The sequence below is a fragment of the Lacerta agilis genome, chromosome 1, assembly GCF_009819535.1.
Source record: "Lacerta agilis isolate rLacAgi1 chromosome 1, rLacAgi1.pri, whole genome shotgun sequence".
In the NCBI taxonomy this organism is placed as follows: domain Eukaryota; kingdom Metazoa; phylum Chordata; class Lepidosauria; order Squamata; family Lacertidae; genus Lacerta; species Lacerta agilis.
Genome location: NC_046312.1, coordinates 42873519 through 42888440, shown reverse-complemented (window position 1 = coordinate 42888440; position 14922 = coordinate 42873519). Strand labels below are relative to the sequence as shown.

The 14922-nt window shown below is 46.2% G+C and overlaps 1 protein-coding gene across 1 annotated transcript in view; it reads right to left on the bottom strand.

Annotated features, from left to right (window-relative positions):
• GANC (glucosidase alpha, neutral C) overlaps positions 1–13852 on the bottom strand; it is a 30711-nt gene extending 16859 nt beyond the window's left edge. The window contains 11 exon segments of the mRNA XM_033154589.1: positions 2361–2418; positions 2421–2456; positions 2972–3066; positions 3532–3692; positions 3694–3715; positions 4081–4117; positions 4120–4185; positions 4188–4206; positions 11801–11909; positions 12683–12745; positions 13717–13852. Of these exon segments, the coding sequence (XP_033010480.1) occupies positions 2361–2418; positions 2421–2456; positions 2972–3066; positions 3532–3692; positions 3694–3715; positions 4081–4117; positions 4120–4185; positions 4188–4206; positions 11801–11909; positions 12683–12745; positions 13717–13745 (695 nt within the window). The 5' untranslated portion in view covers positions 13746–13852.
• Between the last annotated feature and the right edge of the window lie 1070 nt (positions 13853–14922).

The following is a 14922-nucleotide window of genomic DNA, read 5'->3' as shown; positions in this document are numbered from 1 at the left end:
ATTTAATACTTGCTAACGGCACCATTGGAAGCAGCTATCCGTAGAAATGGTTTATTATTTCCCCAAACCCTGATTCTGAACAAGCAAATAATGGAGAGTAAAGCAAATCACTGCAGCCCCAGAGGAGAAGAAGACAGCTGAGGTGCCACTAAATCATCAAATCCTATGAAGAGGGGAAGGCAAAAAGAGAGTTTTTGGGGGGAGGGGGGCTGCCAGATAAGAGAGAGAAGATGGGATAGCAGACAGAAAGCACATCCATGCTGAAACCTCCACCCACTTTTGGCACTAAATCCCAATGGACTTTTCTTGTGAATCAGCTAGCCTCAATATTAATAATAAAGAAATATACAGGATTGTACCATAGGCTTCAGCTCACTGTTACTTCGAGGTGAATACTGTATTGTTTAAACTCTGCATGTTCTACAATGACAATTAGAACTGGGATTTGAATAAATACAGACTGTCATCTCTGTCGCTCTTGTTTATAATTGGCTGAATGTAATTCTGGCTCCCAATGAGATCACTGCTGCCTCCGGCTTAAGGCTGCCAGCCCCTTTCTAAGCATGTTTGCTCAGAGGTGAGTTCAGCTAAATCCGATTCATAACAAATATGCCTAGGGCTGCACCTAGACACCTCTGTACCTTTTATAGCTTATTTGCATACTATAAACCTAGCAGAGCAAAAAACACCACAGCAACCCTGAAAGGAACAATAGAGCAAGGTGTGAAAACAGGTGTGGGATGAGGCACCAAATAGAACTGTCCCCAGAACTGGTTTTTTTTCTTTTCTTGTCCTAGATCAGATATTTGGCAAAAGATGTATTTGCTTAGGGTGGAGCTCTCGGGGAAGAAATAGTTCATCAAACAAAGCAAAGGTCAAGTTCAACTTGTCCTGCTTTCACTCTGCATCTCAGGCATCTTTGCTGAGATATGAATGCCATGTGCAAGGATCTGCTGATGAGGCTTTACAGGGGAGGAGGGCTCCTCCCTTGACATCCCTTTCCATCATTTACCTGAGCATTAGTAGTCGTCCACTGCCACTGCCTGAGCTGATGCAGTAACACAGAAGTTTAGGTAAGTTCTAACAACTCCACTGGGGCAACACAGTCAGATGGACAGCATATACATATAAATTGTTGTTGTTACTTGAAAAGGGCAGTAACAAATTGCTAATACAGTCATACCTTGGTTCTCGAACAGAATGTGTTCCGGGGTCTGTTTGACTCCCAGAACCATTTGAAAAGCCAGGCGCGGCTTCTGATTGGCGGCAGGAGCGTCCTGCAGCCAATCAGAAGCCGCGCCAGATGTTCGGCTTCCGAAAATCCTTCGAAAACCGGAACACTCACTTCTGGGTTTCGATCGTTCGAGAGCCGATTTGTTGGGAGCCAAGGTGTTTGAGATCCAAGGTACGACTGTACACAAAGCTGTTTCTGTAGTGGATGCAGCTTTTGTGAATAAACAGTAGCATTTTTTACATTTATAGACCACCCATTAGCCACATCCTCTTCTCTCTCTCTCTCTCATCTCTCTTTTTGAAAAAAGAAGAACCAAAACCAAACAAAACTCCAGGATGTCTGAGAACAACCTGGGAAAGGGGAAGCTGTGTGAAGCAAAATGGAACTGATGCTGAGACTAGGAAGCTGTCTGAGGTGAGGGCCTGGGAGGCAAGAAAGTTAAGGTGCAGAAGAGCATGGCATAAGAAAGCAGTGGCACTGTAGCAGAGATTTGATTGGTGGAGGTGGCAGAGGGGGGAAAGGTGTCCTCAGACACCATCTTGAGGAAAAGCCTCATATAGGGCTTAAGGAGAGAAAAAGTTCTCCATGCTGTGAGTTGGAAGTCTAGAGGCAGAGGCTGCTTCAGATGGGTGTTTATTGTGAGGTGGGTGCTCCTCAAGCGGGGCCAATTTTACCGGGCATCTATGCAATATCAAAATGCCACCGCATGCCCTGCCACTTGCTGCCAATGACCACTTGCAATATCTGAATGAACCATTCACAGGATAAAGCCCCCAGCTGGAAACACCGTGGATGGCTAAAGAAAAAGAACACAACAGGCAGTGGCAAGAGGATCAGAGGCCTGAGATTGCAGGAGGCAGCAGAACTCTAAGGGAAAGAGGGGGGAGAAAACTGAGAAAAGGAGAGAGTAAGATACATTATTTCTTTATTCAATACATTAAAATACCACTTAATTACTCCCATACATAAAACCAATGCACGGAAAATGGAAGAAGAAAGGCTTAATCGTGCACCTGGAGTTCAACAAGGAGGGTGGCCTGTCTAATCTCAGTTTGGGAGGGGAATTCCAGAGACTTGGGCAAAGCTGCCCTTTGGTCAGCATTTGATGCATACCCAGTTACATTACCTGGTGTTTTTAAGGAGAAGTGTCTCTGCATGCTGAGGTATTCCATAGACATGTTCAATCCATGTAAAGAAAAATCTAAGCCTATACTGCTGGGACCTGTAAGAAAGAATCGTAAAAGTGTAGAGTTGGAAGGGATGCAAAGGGTCATATAGCCCAACCCCCTGAAATTTGGGAATCACAGCTCAATAATCCCTGACAAATGGTATAAGAAAGAGTATAAGTCAGAAAATCGCTCTGGAAACACATGCCGTATAAAAACGTCAGGGATAGTAACTGATTCACAAGTGCCCTTCGATGAGGGTCTTTGTCACCTACTATATATATGCACAGTTAGTGGCTTATATCCTGATGGTGCTAAAACTGGATTACTCAAAAATCATAGAGGTATACAAGACCTATGCGTTAGCACGTATGTGCTCACCATTTCCAGCCACTGCAGCTAAATGTACACAGTCTGAATCACAGCGTATAACAAGCAGAGGAGATGTCAGCTATGGAAAAATGACTACAGAACAAACAGTGCCAGGTTACTTTTGCAAGTGATCCAGTCCACATATGATACACGAACACATATGTACAGATATTACAAGCCAATATGAAAGACACTATACTTACCATTAGCTTGATGTCTGAAAATTTGCCAAATTTTTCTTCCCAGAGACCCAAGTCATCTTGATTTCCTGCTTGGATAAAAAGTATCCAAATCCTGAGCCATAGGGCAATTGTATTCATGTCAACTCTAAGATCCATGGATTTCAGTGGGGCTTACTCCACAAAAGTGTGTTTAGGGTTGCAGTTTTACTGACTCTGGTCACTGCCCAACTAAGGCCAGAGTCCTAATTCCACACCCCTGGAAGAAAGCCTATTGAATTCATTAGCAATGCTAAACTATCTGTTCCCAGTTAGAAGGGACTGATTTTGTCTCTTGGATAATCCATAAGGCAAAACTCTACAAATAAAAGCTTAGTGTACCTTAGAGGAATTAGCTGATCCTTCTTTCTCTTCTTTGCAATGTAGATTTCCTAATTAAACCCCCCCCCCCCAAAAAAGAGTGATCAATTTTTTATTTATATATAGACTTGCCTACAAATATGTACTAGTAAGAGTTTTACGACTGCACCCCAAGATAATTTAACTCCAGTTGGATTGTGGAGACAGTGGCATATCATACCTGCTTTGTGGGGCTGGCTGGAGGTGCTCAAATACAGCAGGCCATTTGGAGTTTGTACTCCATACAATCTCACCCTTGCAAACAAACTGTATCTGAAAAGGATTTGCAGTGACGTGAATCTGCTGGTCTTCATTGGCACAAGCCAACACAAGTTTGTCTGCAATCTTTCTGCAATATTGTTAGACTGGGAAGATGAGAAAATGGCAGTCACAGGTAAAACCTTTGAAAGCTTGTTCCCAAATTGCAAACAGCTGCACATTAGAAACTGATAATTCTAGCTGAACAAAAAAAACATCAACTTCTAATTTCATTCCCAGGGCATATACAGCTTTTTCACACTTAAATGCATCTCTGCCATACAGATCTACCCATTATATGCAAAGGTGAGTAGATGCAACAACACACCCTTGGATTCCAAGTTAACTCAAGTTATGATGTCACTGAAAATATCATAGTACTCAGAAATAAACCCCCACGGATTACAGCCCGAATCACATACATGTGTCCTCAGATTCCATCTTATTTAGCAAATTCTGCTTCATAGCTTACCTGAGGCAGACAGGTTCTTTAATGAGAACATCGGGACTTCATATCTTGGTTTGAATGGCACTTTCTCATTAATTTTAAGCCTGAAATATTGCCCTCTTATTTCAGAATTTCTATTAAAAGAGGTTCCTGGGATAAACAAACAAAAAAAAGAGTAACAATTATAATATTCATGTGGCTGATGAATCACATTGATGAATATCTACTGTTACCATAATAGGGGGTGGAAGCCACGGTGGAAAGTGTTTCTCCTGGCATGTTTTGGGTCACAAGAAATAAATGCAGTTAATGTCACTAGAAATAAAGGCAGTTAATCCCCTCTTGCATGCATCTGTTTGCACAGCAGCAAAGATAAAGCATATAAAATGGAAGTCCAAAACAACCACAGACCTTTGGAGAATATTTTAATGTTTATATTGTTTTTAATTGATTCCATATTTGCTTTAGTATCTGATTTGTGAGTTGTTTTAGTACTTGGTGGCAACAGCAGTGTAGAAAACAGTTATTAATAATTCTCACACTTTAGCATTTTTGCTTTTGAGTAAGAAATATATGACTGATCTGAGATAACTGATTAACTGTATACTTGTCAAGAAGCTGGAAGATCATGTGCATCACTGATTTTACTTAATCATAGTTACCAGTAGATTAGCTGGAGTTTGCAAACTAAAGTCTAACCATGGTTAGACTGCTTCAAAGCTATCCACAGTTTAGCATTTCCACTGTTGCAGAGGTACCCTGTAGTACTGTAATATGGTTAGTTCCAAAAAGGATGGGAGAGGAGCATTAATGTGCCAGAGAGTGAGAGAGAGAGAGAGGAGAAAGAGAAGGAGCAGTTAGACCCACAGGGTGATCCCAGTCCTCTAACCATGTTTAGGAATGTTGCATCTGTACCAGGCCATTCTTTAAAATAATAATTATAATAATGTTAAAGTACTTGGATTTGATCTATTTGAAAAACATAACCTTGATGCCTTACCTCAACTGACATTTTTTACAGCACCACCACTGTGGGTTAATGTGCTGAAAATGTTAATACAGGGGAATCAAATTGCATCAAATACACAGCATCAAAATTGCTATGGGTGGGATCCAGTTGGTGACGTTCCGATATCGTGGAAGCATCTGCTACTGGAATAGGAGGGAAAACAATTTTTTACATTTACTGTCCCCGCTGAAGCAAGTTGTGGGACTCTCCAGGTCAGGGCGGGTAGGTGCCACAGGAGACTGCAGAAGTGAAGGGAAACATCAAAAATTGCCTCACCTCCTTTTCAGTAAGCAGAAGGTGGTGGAATTCAAAGTAGCGATAAAGAGATCGCTATGTCAGCTCAAGCGTTTCTGTTTGCCTGATGGAACCATCTCCCCACTCCTCCTCCCATGGGGCTTCTTCTGCCCCCCCCCCCAGCTGATCTGGGTGGTGCATGGAGAGAAGAGGAGGGGAGAGGGTCCATTGAGATAATGGGACTTGTGCAGGCCCTCGCTGGCACAACTATTTAGTAGATTCCAGCCCAATGGTACCAACTGGGCACCCTGTGTCTTTTATTTCAATCATTTGTGGCTTGTAGGGCTTTTTAAAAACAACATTTTAACTATCATTTTTATTAATTTCAGTAACAAACTTTAGCAAGCTAGAACATAAATTGGTTTAACAATAAACAAACCTACTTCTTCAGAGGATCTCAGAGAAAAAATCAATTAACTGTGGAAGAAAAGCTTTAACGTCTCACTTGCACAAGAGATCTGTAGTTCCCTGGTCATGCAAGAATCTCAAAACTGAGTAAATATTACCTGAGATATCATCTGTAAATATCTGAGTAAACATTATCTAAGAAAATGAATATTATCTGGGTAAATATTATCAGTATGATATTACATAAGGAATAATCTGTATTGTCACGGAGACAAGCCTGGATCGGGAGAGGAGCGTGGGAGGAGGATCAGTGAGGGAAAGCAGCAAAACAGACAGGCAGGGGGAGGGGGCGAGGTATCGAGAACCGGGCCCATTAATCTCAACAGACACGTCCGACGATGATGACAGCAATCTCTTAGAGGTATCGCCAGAAGAAAGGGGGAGTGCTGATGTCAGTAATAAACAGGGGGAGGGGAGCAAAAGCGGGAAGAAGAGATTCCGCGTCACTTCCGGAGCACCAAGGGGTTATTGTGTTGGAAAAGGCGCGTAACGGAAGATAGCAGTTAGGATGTTTGTTTTAATGGAGTGTAGACGTGAATTATAGCTCTGTAATTAGTAAGGACAATAAAATGCTTTCAAAAGCGAGAAACGAGCCGGCTGTTATCCCACCGCAACACCAAAGGCAAGGTTGCCGTGACAACACATCCTAACTCCACTGCGTTGCTGTGGGACTGTTGGAAAGGAGACATGGAAGGGGTCGAAGAGAAGCTGAAAGCTGCGAGGGCCAGCTGGGAGATTCAAGCCAAGGAAGCAATTTTGAAAGTTCGGCAGGAAGGAGAAGCCAGAGCTGATGATTTGGAAGAGATAAATAAGCGTTCTGAGCTTCGAGTTGCCAAACTGGAGGAAGATTTACGAGATCTTCAAATTAGGCTTGATGAGGCTCGCAAGACCGGTGGAGGAGGAGCCACAGCAGTGGTGACTCAGAGGCAACAGCTGGCATCAGTGAGTAAGTTTGATGGGGACCCCAGGGGATATTTGGGGTTCAGGACTGAGGTTGATTATGCCCTGAGGGTGAGAGGGAGAGACTTTGAGACTGATGCTGAGAAGGTAGCCTTTATTATTTCACACATGACGGGGTCAGCGAGAGAATGGGTACGCCCACTTTTGGCAAGTAACAACCCAGCGCTTGGGAATCTCCAGGATTTTTTGGATGCCATGGCGGCTCATTACACAAGTGACATTGATCAAGAGATACAAAGCAGGAACTCATGAGTCTCAGACAAGGGAAAGGGACAATGAGAGATTATGTGGCTAAATTTACCCTTCTCTGTCATAGACTGGGATGGGAGATTTTAGCCCCACAAACTGAAGCGTTCTTTCAGCAGGGGCTGAACCCGGAAATTTGGATGAAATAAGCAGGGGACCGAAACCCAAGGATACGGATGCTTATATCAAACTGGCTCTGCAAGTGGGGGTTCGGCAGGAACTAAGGGAATGGGAAGGGCGAAATGTACCGGGCAGTAAGACATTCCATGCTTACAGGAGGCCTTCCCAGGGTGTTCAGCCGGTTCAGGGAAACAGGCAGCATCTGCCCCCCGAAGAGCCAATGGAAATCGGTCGTTGGGACACAAGAGAAAGCCTCAAAGAGAAACCTCGCAGGGAGCTGCTAAGCAAGGGGGAGAAGGAGACGCGCAAATGCTTTGTGTGTGACAGGACGGGACACCTAGCCCGTAATTGTTCGCAGAAGCGAGTGTGGCAAGGGATGGCAGCGGCTGCGGGGCAGGAGGCGAGTGGGGAAGCACAGGAGCAGGGAGACGCCAAACGCCTGGTTGGAAAAAAGAGAGGAGCAGACCGACCAGGCGGCAACGCAAGTAAACCCCCCACAACAGCCGAGTGCAGTGACTCCAAGGGAGCCCAGGCCGGGAATTGTGCTGATGGTACGGCTGGAATTGCCAAACGGGTACCCCCTAGAGGTAGAAGCTCTACTAGATTCGGGCAGCTCAGCCTCTTTCATGTCCGAAAGCTTCGCCAAGGCCCACCAGATCCATTTACTGCCTTTGGATTTTCCCCTGGTGGTGACCACAATTGATGGGAGAGAGCTGCTGGGGGGCCAAGTGAGACATCAGACACCGCCCATGAGGATGAGCGTCTCGAGGCATCAGGAAGTGATTGCTTTCAATGTCACACACCTGTCCGGAGCGCCAATCATATTGGGCATGAGCTGGTTAGATCTTCACGATCCGGTCGTTGCCTGGCACCAGAGGTCGCTCACCTTCGGATCTTCGCATTGCACGGAGAATTGCCTGATGGAGGTGGAAACGTCGGAGACGGAGGGGAGGATCGCCACGGTACGGTTGGAAGACTCCAGGGGAATTCCACCACAGTATGAAGATTTCAAGGAAGTGTTCAGTGAAAAGGAAGCCAACAGACTGCCCCCCATAGGCCGTATGATTGTCAAATTGAGTTGCTGCCGGGGGCAAAGTTGCCTGCAGGAAAGTTGTATTCTATGTCGGAGCAGGAGTTGCAGGAGCTGAAGGAATTCCTCACACTGAACTTGGAAAGGGGATTCATTCGAGAATCTAAAGCGGTGGGAGGAAGTCCGATTTTTTTCGTGGACAAGAAAAATACGGCACAAAAACGCCTTATTTGCGACTACAGGATCTTAAACTCGCGAACGAAACCGACCGCCTTTCCGATGCCCAGGATCGACGACTTGTTGGCGGCAGTGCGTAAGGGGAAGATTTTCACGAAGTTGGACTTACGAGGAGCTTACAACCTCATAAGGATCAGAGAAGGAGATGAGTGGAAAACAGCTATGTTTACCCCGTTTGGCACCTACGAATATACAGTGATGCCTTTTGGCCTCCAGGCGGGCTCACACACCTTTCAAGCCTTTATGCACCATGTGCTGGGTCCCTTGTTGTACCGGAGCTGTGTATGTTTCTTGGACGATATCTTGGTTTATTCGGAAAATGAGAAGCAGCATGAGCAGCATGTGAGACAGGTGTTGCAGAAGTTGAAACAGCATCAACTGTATGCGAAGCTGGAGAAATGCCAATTTCATGTGCGGCAAGTGGACTTTCTGGGGTACAGGGTGTCGGACAAAGGTCTGGCAATGGACGGGGAGAAGGTAAAGGCAGTGTTGGATTGGAAAACACCCAAGACCAGAAAAGATGTACAACGCTTCATTGGGTTCAGCAATTTCTACCGCAAGTTCATCAGGAATTTTGCGCAGCTCACTAGCCCAATAACCGACACGTTGAGTACTAAGAAGAAGTTTCAGTGGACTCCAGAGGCGCAGGAGGCGTTTGAGCAGTTACGCAAGGTATTCGCCTCAGAGGAACAGCTGCTGCACCTCGACGCGGAGCGGCCCATACGCATGGAAACTGATGCGTCGGACAGGGCGGTAGGAGCGGTACTGCTGCAACAGGATGCAGCAGGCGACTGGAGACCTTGTGCGTTTTTCTCAAGAAAACTCAGCAAATCGGAACGCAACTACACCATCTGGGATAAGGAGCTGTTGGCCATTGTAGCGGCGCTCAAAAAATGGAGGCATTTCCTTATCGGAGCCCGCCATCAGATCCAGATCTACACGGATCACAAGAATCTGGAGTACTGGAGAACAGCCAGAGTGCTCAACCAGAGACAGCTCAGATGGGCGGAATTTTTTGCCGACTTTGATTTCAGGATCCATTATGTCCCGGGGGACAAGAATGCGAGGGCGGACGCCTTGTCTCGCAAGCCGCAGTACCTAGAGGACGAGGGAGTGCCGGAGGAGAGACATGTGATGCCACCCAGCCGATGGCAGTGCGCTGGAGCCAGGGATCAAGAGTCTCTCATAACGACGTCTAACTAGGGAAGATGCGTTTGCGCAGCAGAAATTCAAAGACCTTCAACAAGGTACAGGGGTGGAAGACGGCTTCGTAGCCAAGGATGAACTGTTGTTCTACAAGGGAGCATTATATGTTCCGGGCGATCACTTGAGGGCTAAGGTTCTCAAGCAACTGCACGATAGCCCTTCGGCAGGGCACCCGGGACAGCAAAAGACCTTGCAGTTGGTCACCAGGGATTTCTGGTGGCCAGGGGTGCAGGAGGACGTCAAAGGCTACGTGCAAGCTTGTGATTTGTGTCAACGGGTCAAAAGTGACAATAGACCCCCTGCCGGACTGTTGCATCCCATGCCCACCCCGGGGAGGCCATGGGAGATGGTGTCCATTGACTTCCTGACAGATCTGCCGGCGTCGAAGGGCAAGACGGCAGTGTTAATCGTAGTGGACATGCTCACCAAGATGTGCCATTTTGTGGCTTGTCCCAGGGCGGTGTCGGCAGAGGAGACAGCCAGGTTGTTTGTAGACAACGTTTTCAAGCTGCATGGAGTACCATCGAGGGTCGTGAGCGACAGAGGCCGCCAATTTACGTCGCGGTTCTGGCGCAAGCTCATGGAGCTCTTGGGTGTGGAACTCAACTTGTCGACGGCCAGGCACCCGCAAACGAATGGGCAGGCAGAGAGGGCCAATGCTATACTGCAGCAGTACCTACGTTGCTACGTTAGCCGACGACAGACGGACTGGCCAAAGTTCCTAGCTTTAGCGGAATTTGCCTATAATAACTCAGTTAATGTTTCCACAGGGATGACACCCTTTCTTGCGAACTATGGAGGACATCCGAAGTTGTTCCCGAGGGGAGAGGATCGGGGCCCGAGTGTGCCAGCGGCAGAAAATTTTGCGGAGGAGATGCTCCAACTGCACGAGCAACTCAAGAGCACGCTGGACAGGGCCAAAGAAGCCTATAAGAGGGCTTCGGATCAGCATCGGAGGGAGGGGGAGGCCATCAGGGTGGGGGACAGGGTGTGGTTGTCCTCCAGGGGGCTGCCCACCAGAAGCAGGTGCAGGAAGTTAGAGCACAGACGTTTGGGACCCTTCCAGGTAGTGGGCCAGGTCAATCCCGTAGCCTTCAAGCTGAGGTTGCCTGAGGACATGAGAATTCACCCCGTGTTTCACAGAGCGCTGTTAACACCATACAGGGAAGGGCACCCTTATCAAGGGGAAGGGGGGGTGACAACAGGGCCTTCAGTGGAGGAAGTGGGGGCAGGCAATGAGGCCACTGAGATCCTCGATTCCCGGTGGAGGGAGGGGCAGGTGGAATACTTGGTAGCCTGGGAAGGGGAGGACCCCGAGAACAACACATGGATGCGCCATGATAATATTCAGGAGGAATACCTCAAGGCTGAATTCCATGCGTTATACCCACAAAAGCCAGCCCCACCGGGGTATGAATGTTGGCAGGGACATCAGGAGGAGGGCATGGGGGACCAAGGGTCCAGAGGAGGGGAGGAGGCAGAGGAACCCCATCCAGACTGGTCAGAGGAGGAGGTGGACGAGGTAGTGTCATTCGCACCCTTTACGACGGAACAGTGGAAGACAGTGTTTGAGTCGGATGAAAATGAGGACACAGACTTCCTGGGGTTTGTCACTCCACCGCGCACGGAACAGTGGCAGCATGGGAACGGGGAAGTGGAGAATGTTAGCACGATCATACACCATCCGCTTGAGTCCAGCGACTCCAGGGAGGAAGGGGGCTTGGAGGAGGGAGTGGATGTCACGGAGACAAGCCTGGATCGGGAGAGGAGCGTGGGAGGAGGATCAGTGAGGGAAAGCAGCAAAACAGACAGGCAGGGGGAGGGGGCGAGGTATCGAGAACCGGGCCCATTAATCTCAACAGACACGTCCGACGATGATGACAGCAATCTCTTAGAGGTATCGCCAGAAGAAAGGGGGAGTGCTGATGTCAGTAATAAACAGGGGGAGGGGAGCAAAAGCGGGAAGAAGAGATTCACGCGTCACTTCCGGAGCACCAAGGGGTTATTGTGTTGGAAAAGGCGCGTAACGGAAGATAGCAGTTAGGATGTTTGTTTTAATGGAGTGTAGACGTGAATTATAGCTCTGTAATTAGTAAGGACAATAAAATGCTTTCAAAAGCGAGAAACGAGCCGGCTGTTATCCCACCGCAACACCAAAGGCAAGGTTGCCGTGACATGTATTGTAAAGTGTTCATTCCTTTTCTTGATCAGTGACATTCAGAGTATATGCCAACCTTGCATTCTTCACTGACTATTTGGAATTTGACACGGATGTGGGATAATTCCACTGTATCCAGCAATGCTCGGTATAAGGACTTCCCAGGACATAAACGTTTCTGACGCCTGACAGATAAACAAGAGAACACAATCAAATTACTTATTTAATGATCCAGGGTGCAATTCTGCTCACTATTAGGCTACTTAAACCACATGGATTCCAAAACGACTTAAACAGTATTGCTGCCCAGATTTACATGTTTTCAGAGCTTCATGAACTAGTAACAGTGGGAATCAACTATCTACTTAGGGTTTTCCATATATATGTTAATATATATCATCCTAACCTGAAAATTGAAAATGCTATTCAATTCTCTGGTACAGCTTTCCTCAGCAAAGCACATCTTCTCACTATTTACAAAACCAACTCAATTCATGATTTAAAAAAATACTTAGTGGTGTGACCATTGCATGCAGTATTTTCTCCATTATGATATGCTAGAAATCTTTTAAGAAGTTTTGATGCCAACAAACAGTACTGTTTTACTGGTGCAATGTCCTGGAACTCTGGAAAGAATATAATGTTATGCACTTCTGGTAGTTCTGCTAGTGCAAGCATTTCCGCTTCCCAGATGATGAAATAATCCCACTTCTTTACCCCTGTACTAGGGGTTTCCCCAAACCTCCAGAGCAGATTTGGGGGTAGTGCGAGGGAGTATGGGAGCGGGGAGGATGGGAGGGAAGGTGCCATTAGGCTAGCTAGAGCCCTTCCCTGGCTTTTCCTAGAGCACCAGGATAACTGAATCTAGCCCTCCATTTTCATAGTGCTATGGTTTGCAATGTGGTGTTAGCACAGTAGTCATGTGCCTTTAAGAGTGATAAACACTCACATTCCTTACCTGTAGAAGGCAATTTGCTTGCATGTCTTAAAACTGCTTTTGCTCACAGCCTCATCTTCAACACTAGAAAAAAAATTAATGCAGTATAATTTAAGGTAATACTGAGAAAATGAATATGCATCCCTCTCATGGTGACCATGTTAGCATAAACTCAGGGTGCTTCCAGATGGTTGATGTTTTCTGGGTAGAATTCAATTCTATACCAGCAACTTCAGGTTGTGCAATTAAAGTGAAGTTGACACTGCAGTGCAACAACAAGAACAACAAAAAGACTTTTTGTGTTTAAGAAAGCGCTGGAAAGTCTGGAGTAGCAATGGTTTGATATAACCTCTGCACAAAGTATCAGAATGAATGCATAATGAACAGTTGATGATGTCTAATCTTCCTTCAAACTTGGTGTAGACAAATCAGGATAAGTCATAATAAACAGATCATCTAGAAGCTACCTCAGATTGTCCAGTACTGTATAAAGGATGTGCTATGCAAAAGTAGCCTCCATTCATTGTTTTCTAGTTACTATGTTATACAAATGAAGCCTGCTAGCAATATTTTGGTATAAGAAACTGTTGCTTTTCTTTTCTGTGACACTGGAATGACTTGTTATCAGACAGATATTAAATATGAGCTTCTAGCTGTTTCTTTCACTTATTCTTAATTTTTCATTTACTTGTGTAAATACTCTCTTATAATTATAACACCAGTGCTTTTTTTTCTCTAAAAAAAATGTTTAGGGCTACACTCATTTTCCTACTCATATTGAAATACTGCCTCTCAATGAGGCCAAACTTAGATTCACAAAATGTTTAGGGGTATGTGTCCCCCTAGAAAAAAGCACTGATTATAACACTTCCTATCTATCGCTGCACGTTACCACTGACATGTTACCAGCTGTATGTATGTCAGAAAACAAGGTAACTTAAGGGTGGGTTAAGAACAAATAAGTACTTCTTTTTCTCTTTAGAAGCATGCACTATGATTTCAATTTAGGATTGCTAAACAACTACTGCAGAAAGGAGAATCATATGGTATTTTACCTTACTTCTTCCTGGCTACTTGATGCCATGATATCCCACTCCCGGAGCTATTTTTGAATAGTCACTACCGTCGCTGCCGGCTAGAAGCGGAGAAAAGTCCCCGACCAATGGAGAGTTTTGGTTTCACTCTCCCATAGCATGCTGGGAAATGGAGTTTTTGTTTCTCGTAGTCCGGCCCACCGGATTATCTTCGCGAGGTAGTATGGAACGAGGATGCAAGTGTCTAGACAGCTAAAATTGGGTCACTGTCTTCTAGTCAATACACTCAGCTCTTCGTGTTGCATATTAATATCTCTGTCAGTAGATACACAACTTCTTGCTGCATTTGAAGCAAGATTCTTAAGAGAGTACAGGTGGGGTTATTGGATGAGATTCTTTGTGTGCTTATGGGACTGTGATGCACTTCCGATAAAAATGGATAGGATCACACTGTTGTGATTTAGTGGGGTTGTTTAGACATTATTTCAGAATTTAATATGTCTAATGATCATGTGCCCTATATTGTGTCATTTCACCTGCTTCTTCAGGAAATGAAAGACACAAACATGGTGTACAAAGGCAGGTGAGAGAAAGTCGCTCATCCAAGCAGACACACTCCCCATTAATGTGTCACCTGTACCCGTAAATAGTTTATAATGAACTCTGACTCAAATGAAACGTTGCAAGATGTCAGGTGCGAGTGGAATTAATAACTCAGGTTGATAATCATATTGTTTCACAGCAGCCCAGTCTCCAAGCAGTACGAGATCCCCATGGTCTGTGCTTCCTTTGGAGAAAGGTATAGGCAGCAGAGACTGTGGTGTGATGGTTTATTTACATGCAGCCTGAGCCAACAATGGAGGAGTTCGAGTTTGCCGCATTAACGTCCCAAGAAGACCATGATTCGCAGATAACCCACAGCCTATTCAAACAGAAATCAAACATTGCTCGGACTCTCTGCCTTTCCCAGCTTGCTCTTTTTTCAGCTTCTACCTCACCTCACCTCACCTCTCAGCTCACGTCCCTGTCCGAAGCACGACCGCGGCCATGACGTCACGCCTCTGACGTCCCTGCTCCCCGGTGACGACTAGAGGGCCGTGACGTGCTTATGCGCCGCGCCCCGCCCACCGCGGTGCGCCGCCCGAGCCAATCCGACGCGGCCCCATCACCCTCCCCGCGTCCCTGGGCGCTGAGCCTGGCGGGCCTGGGGGCGGAAGGGGCGGGGCT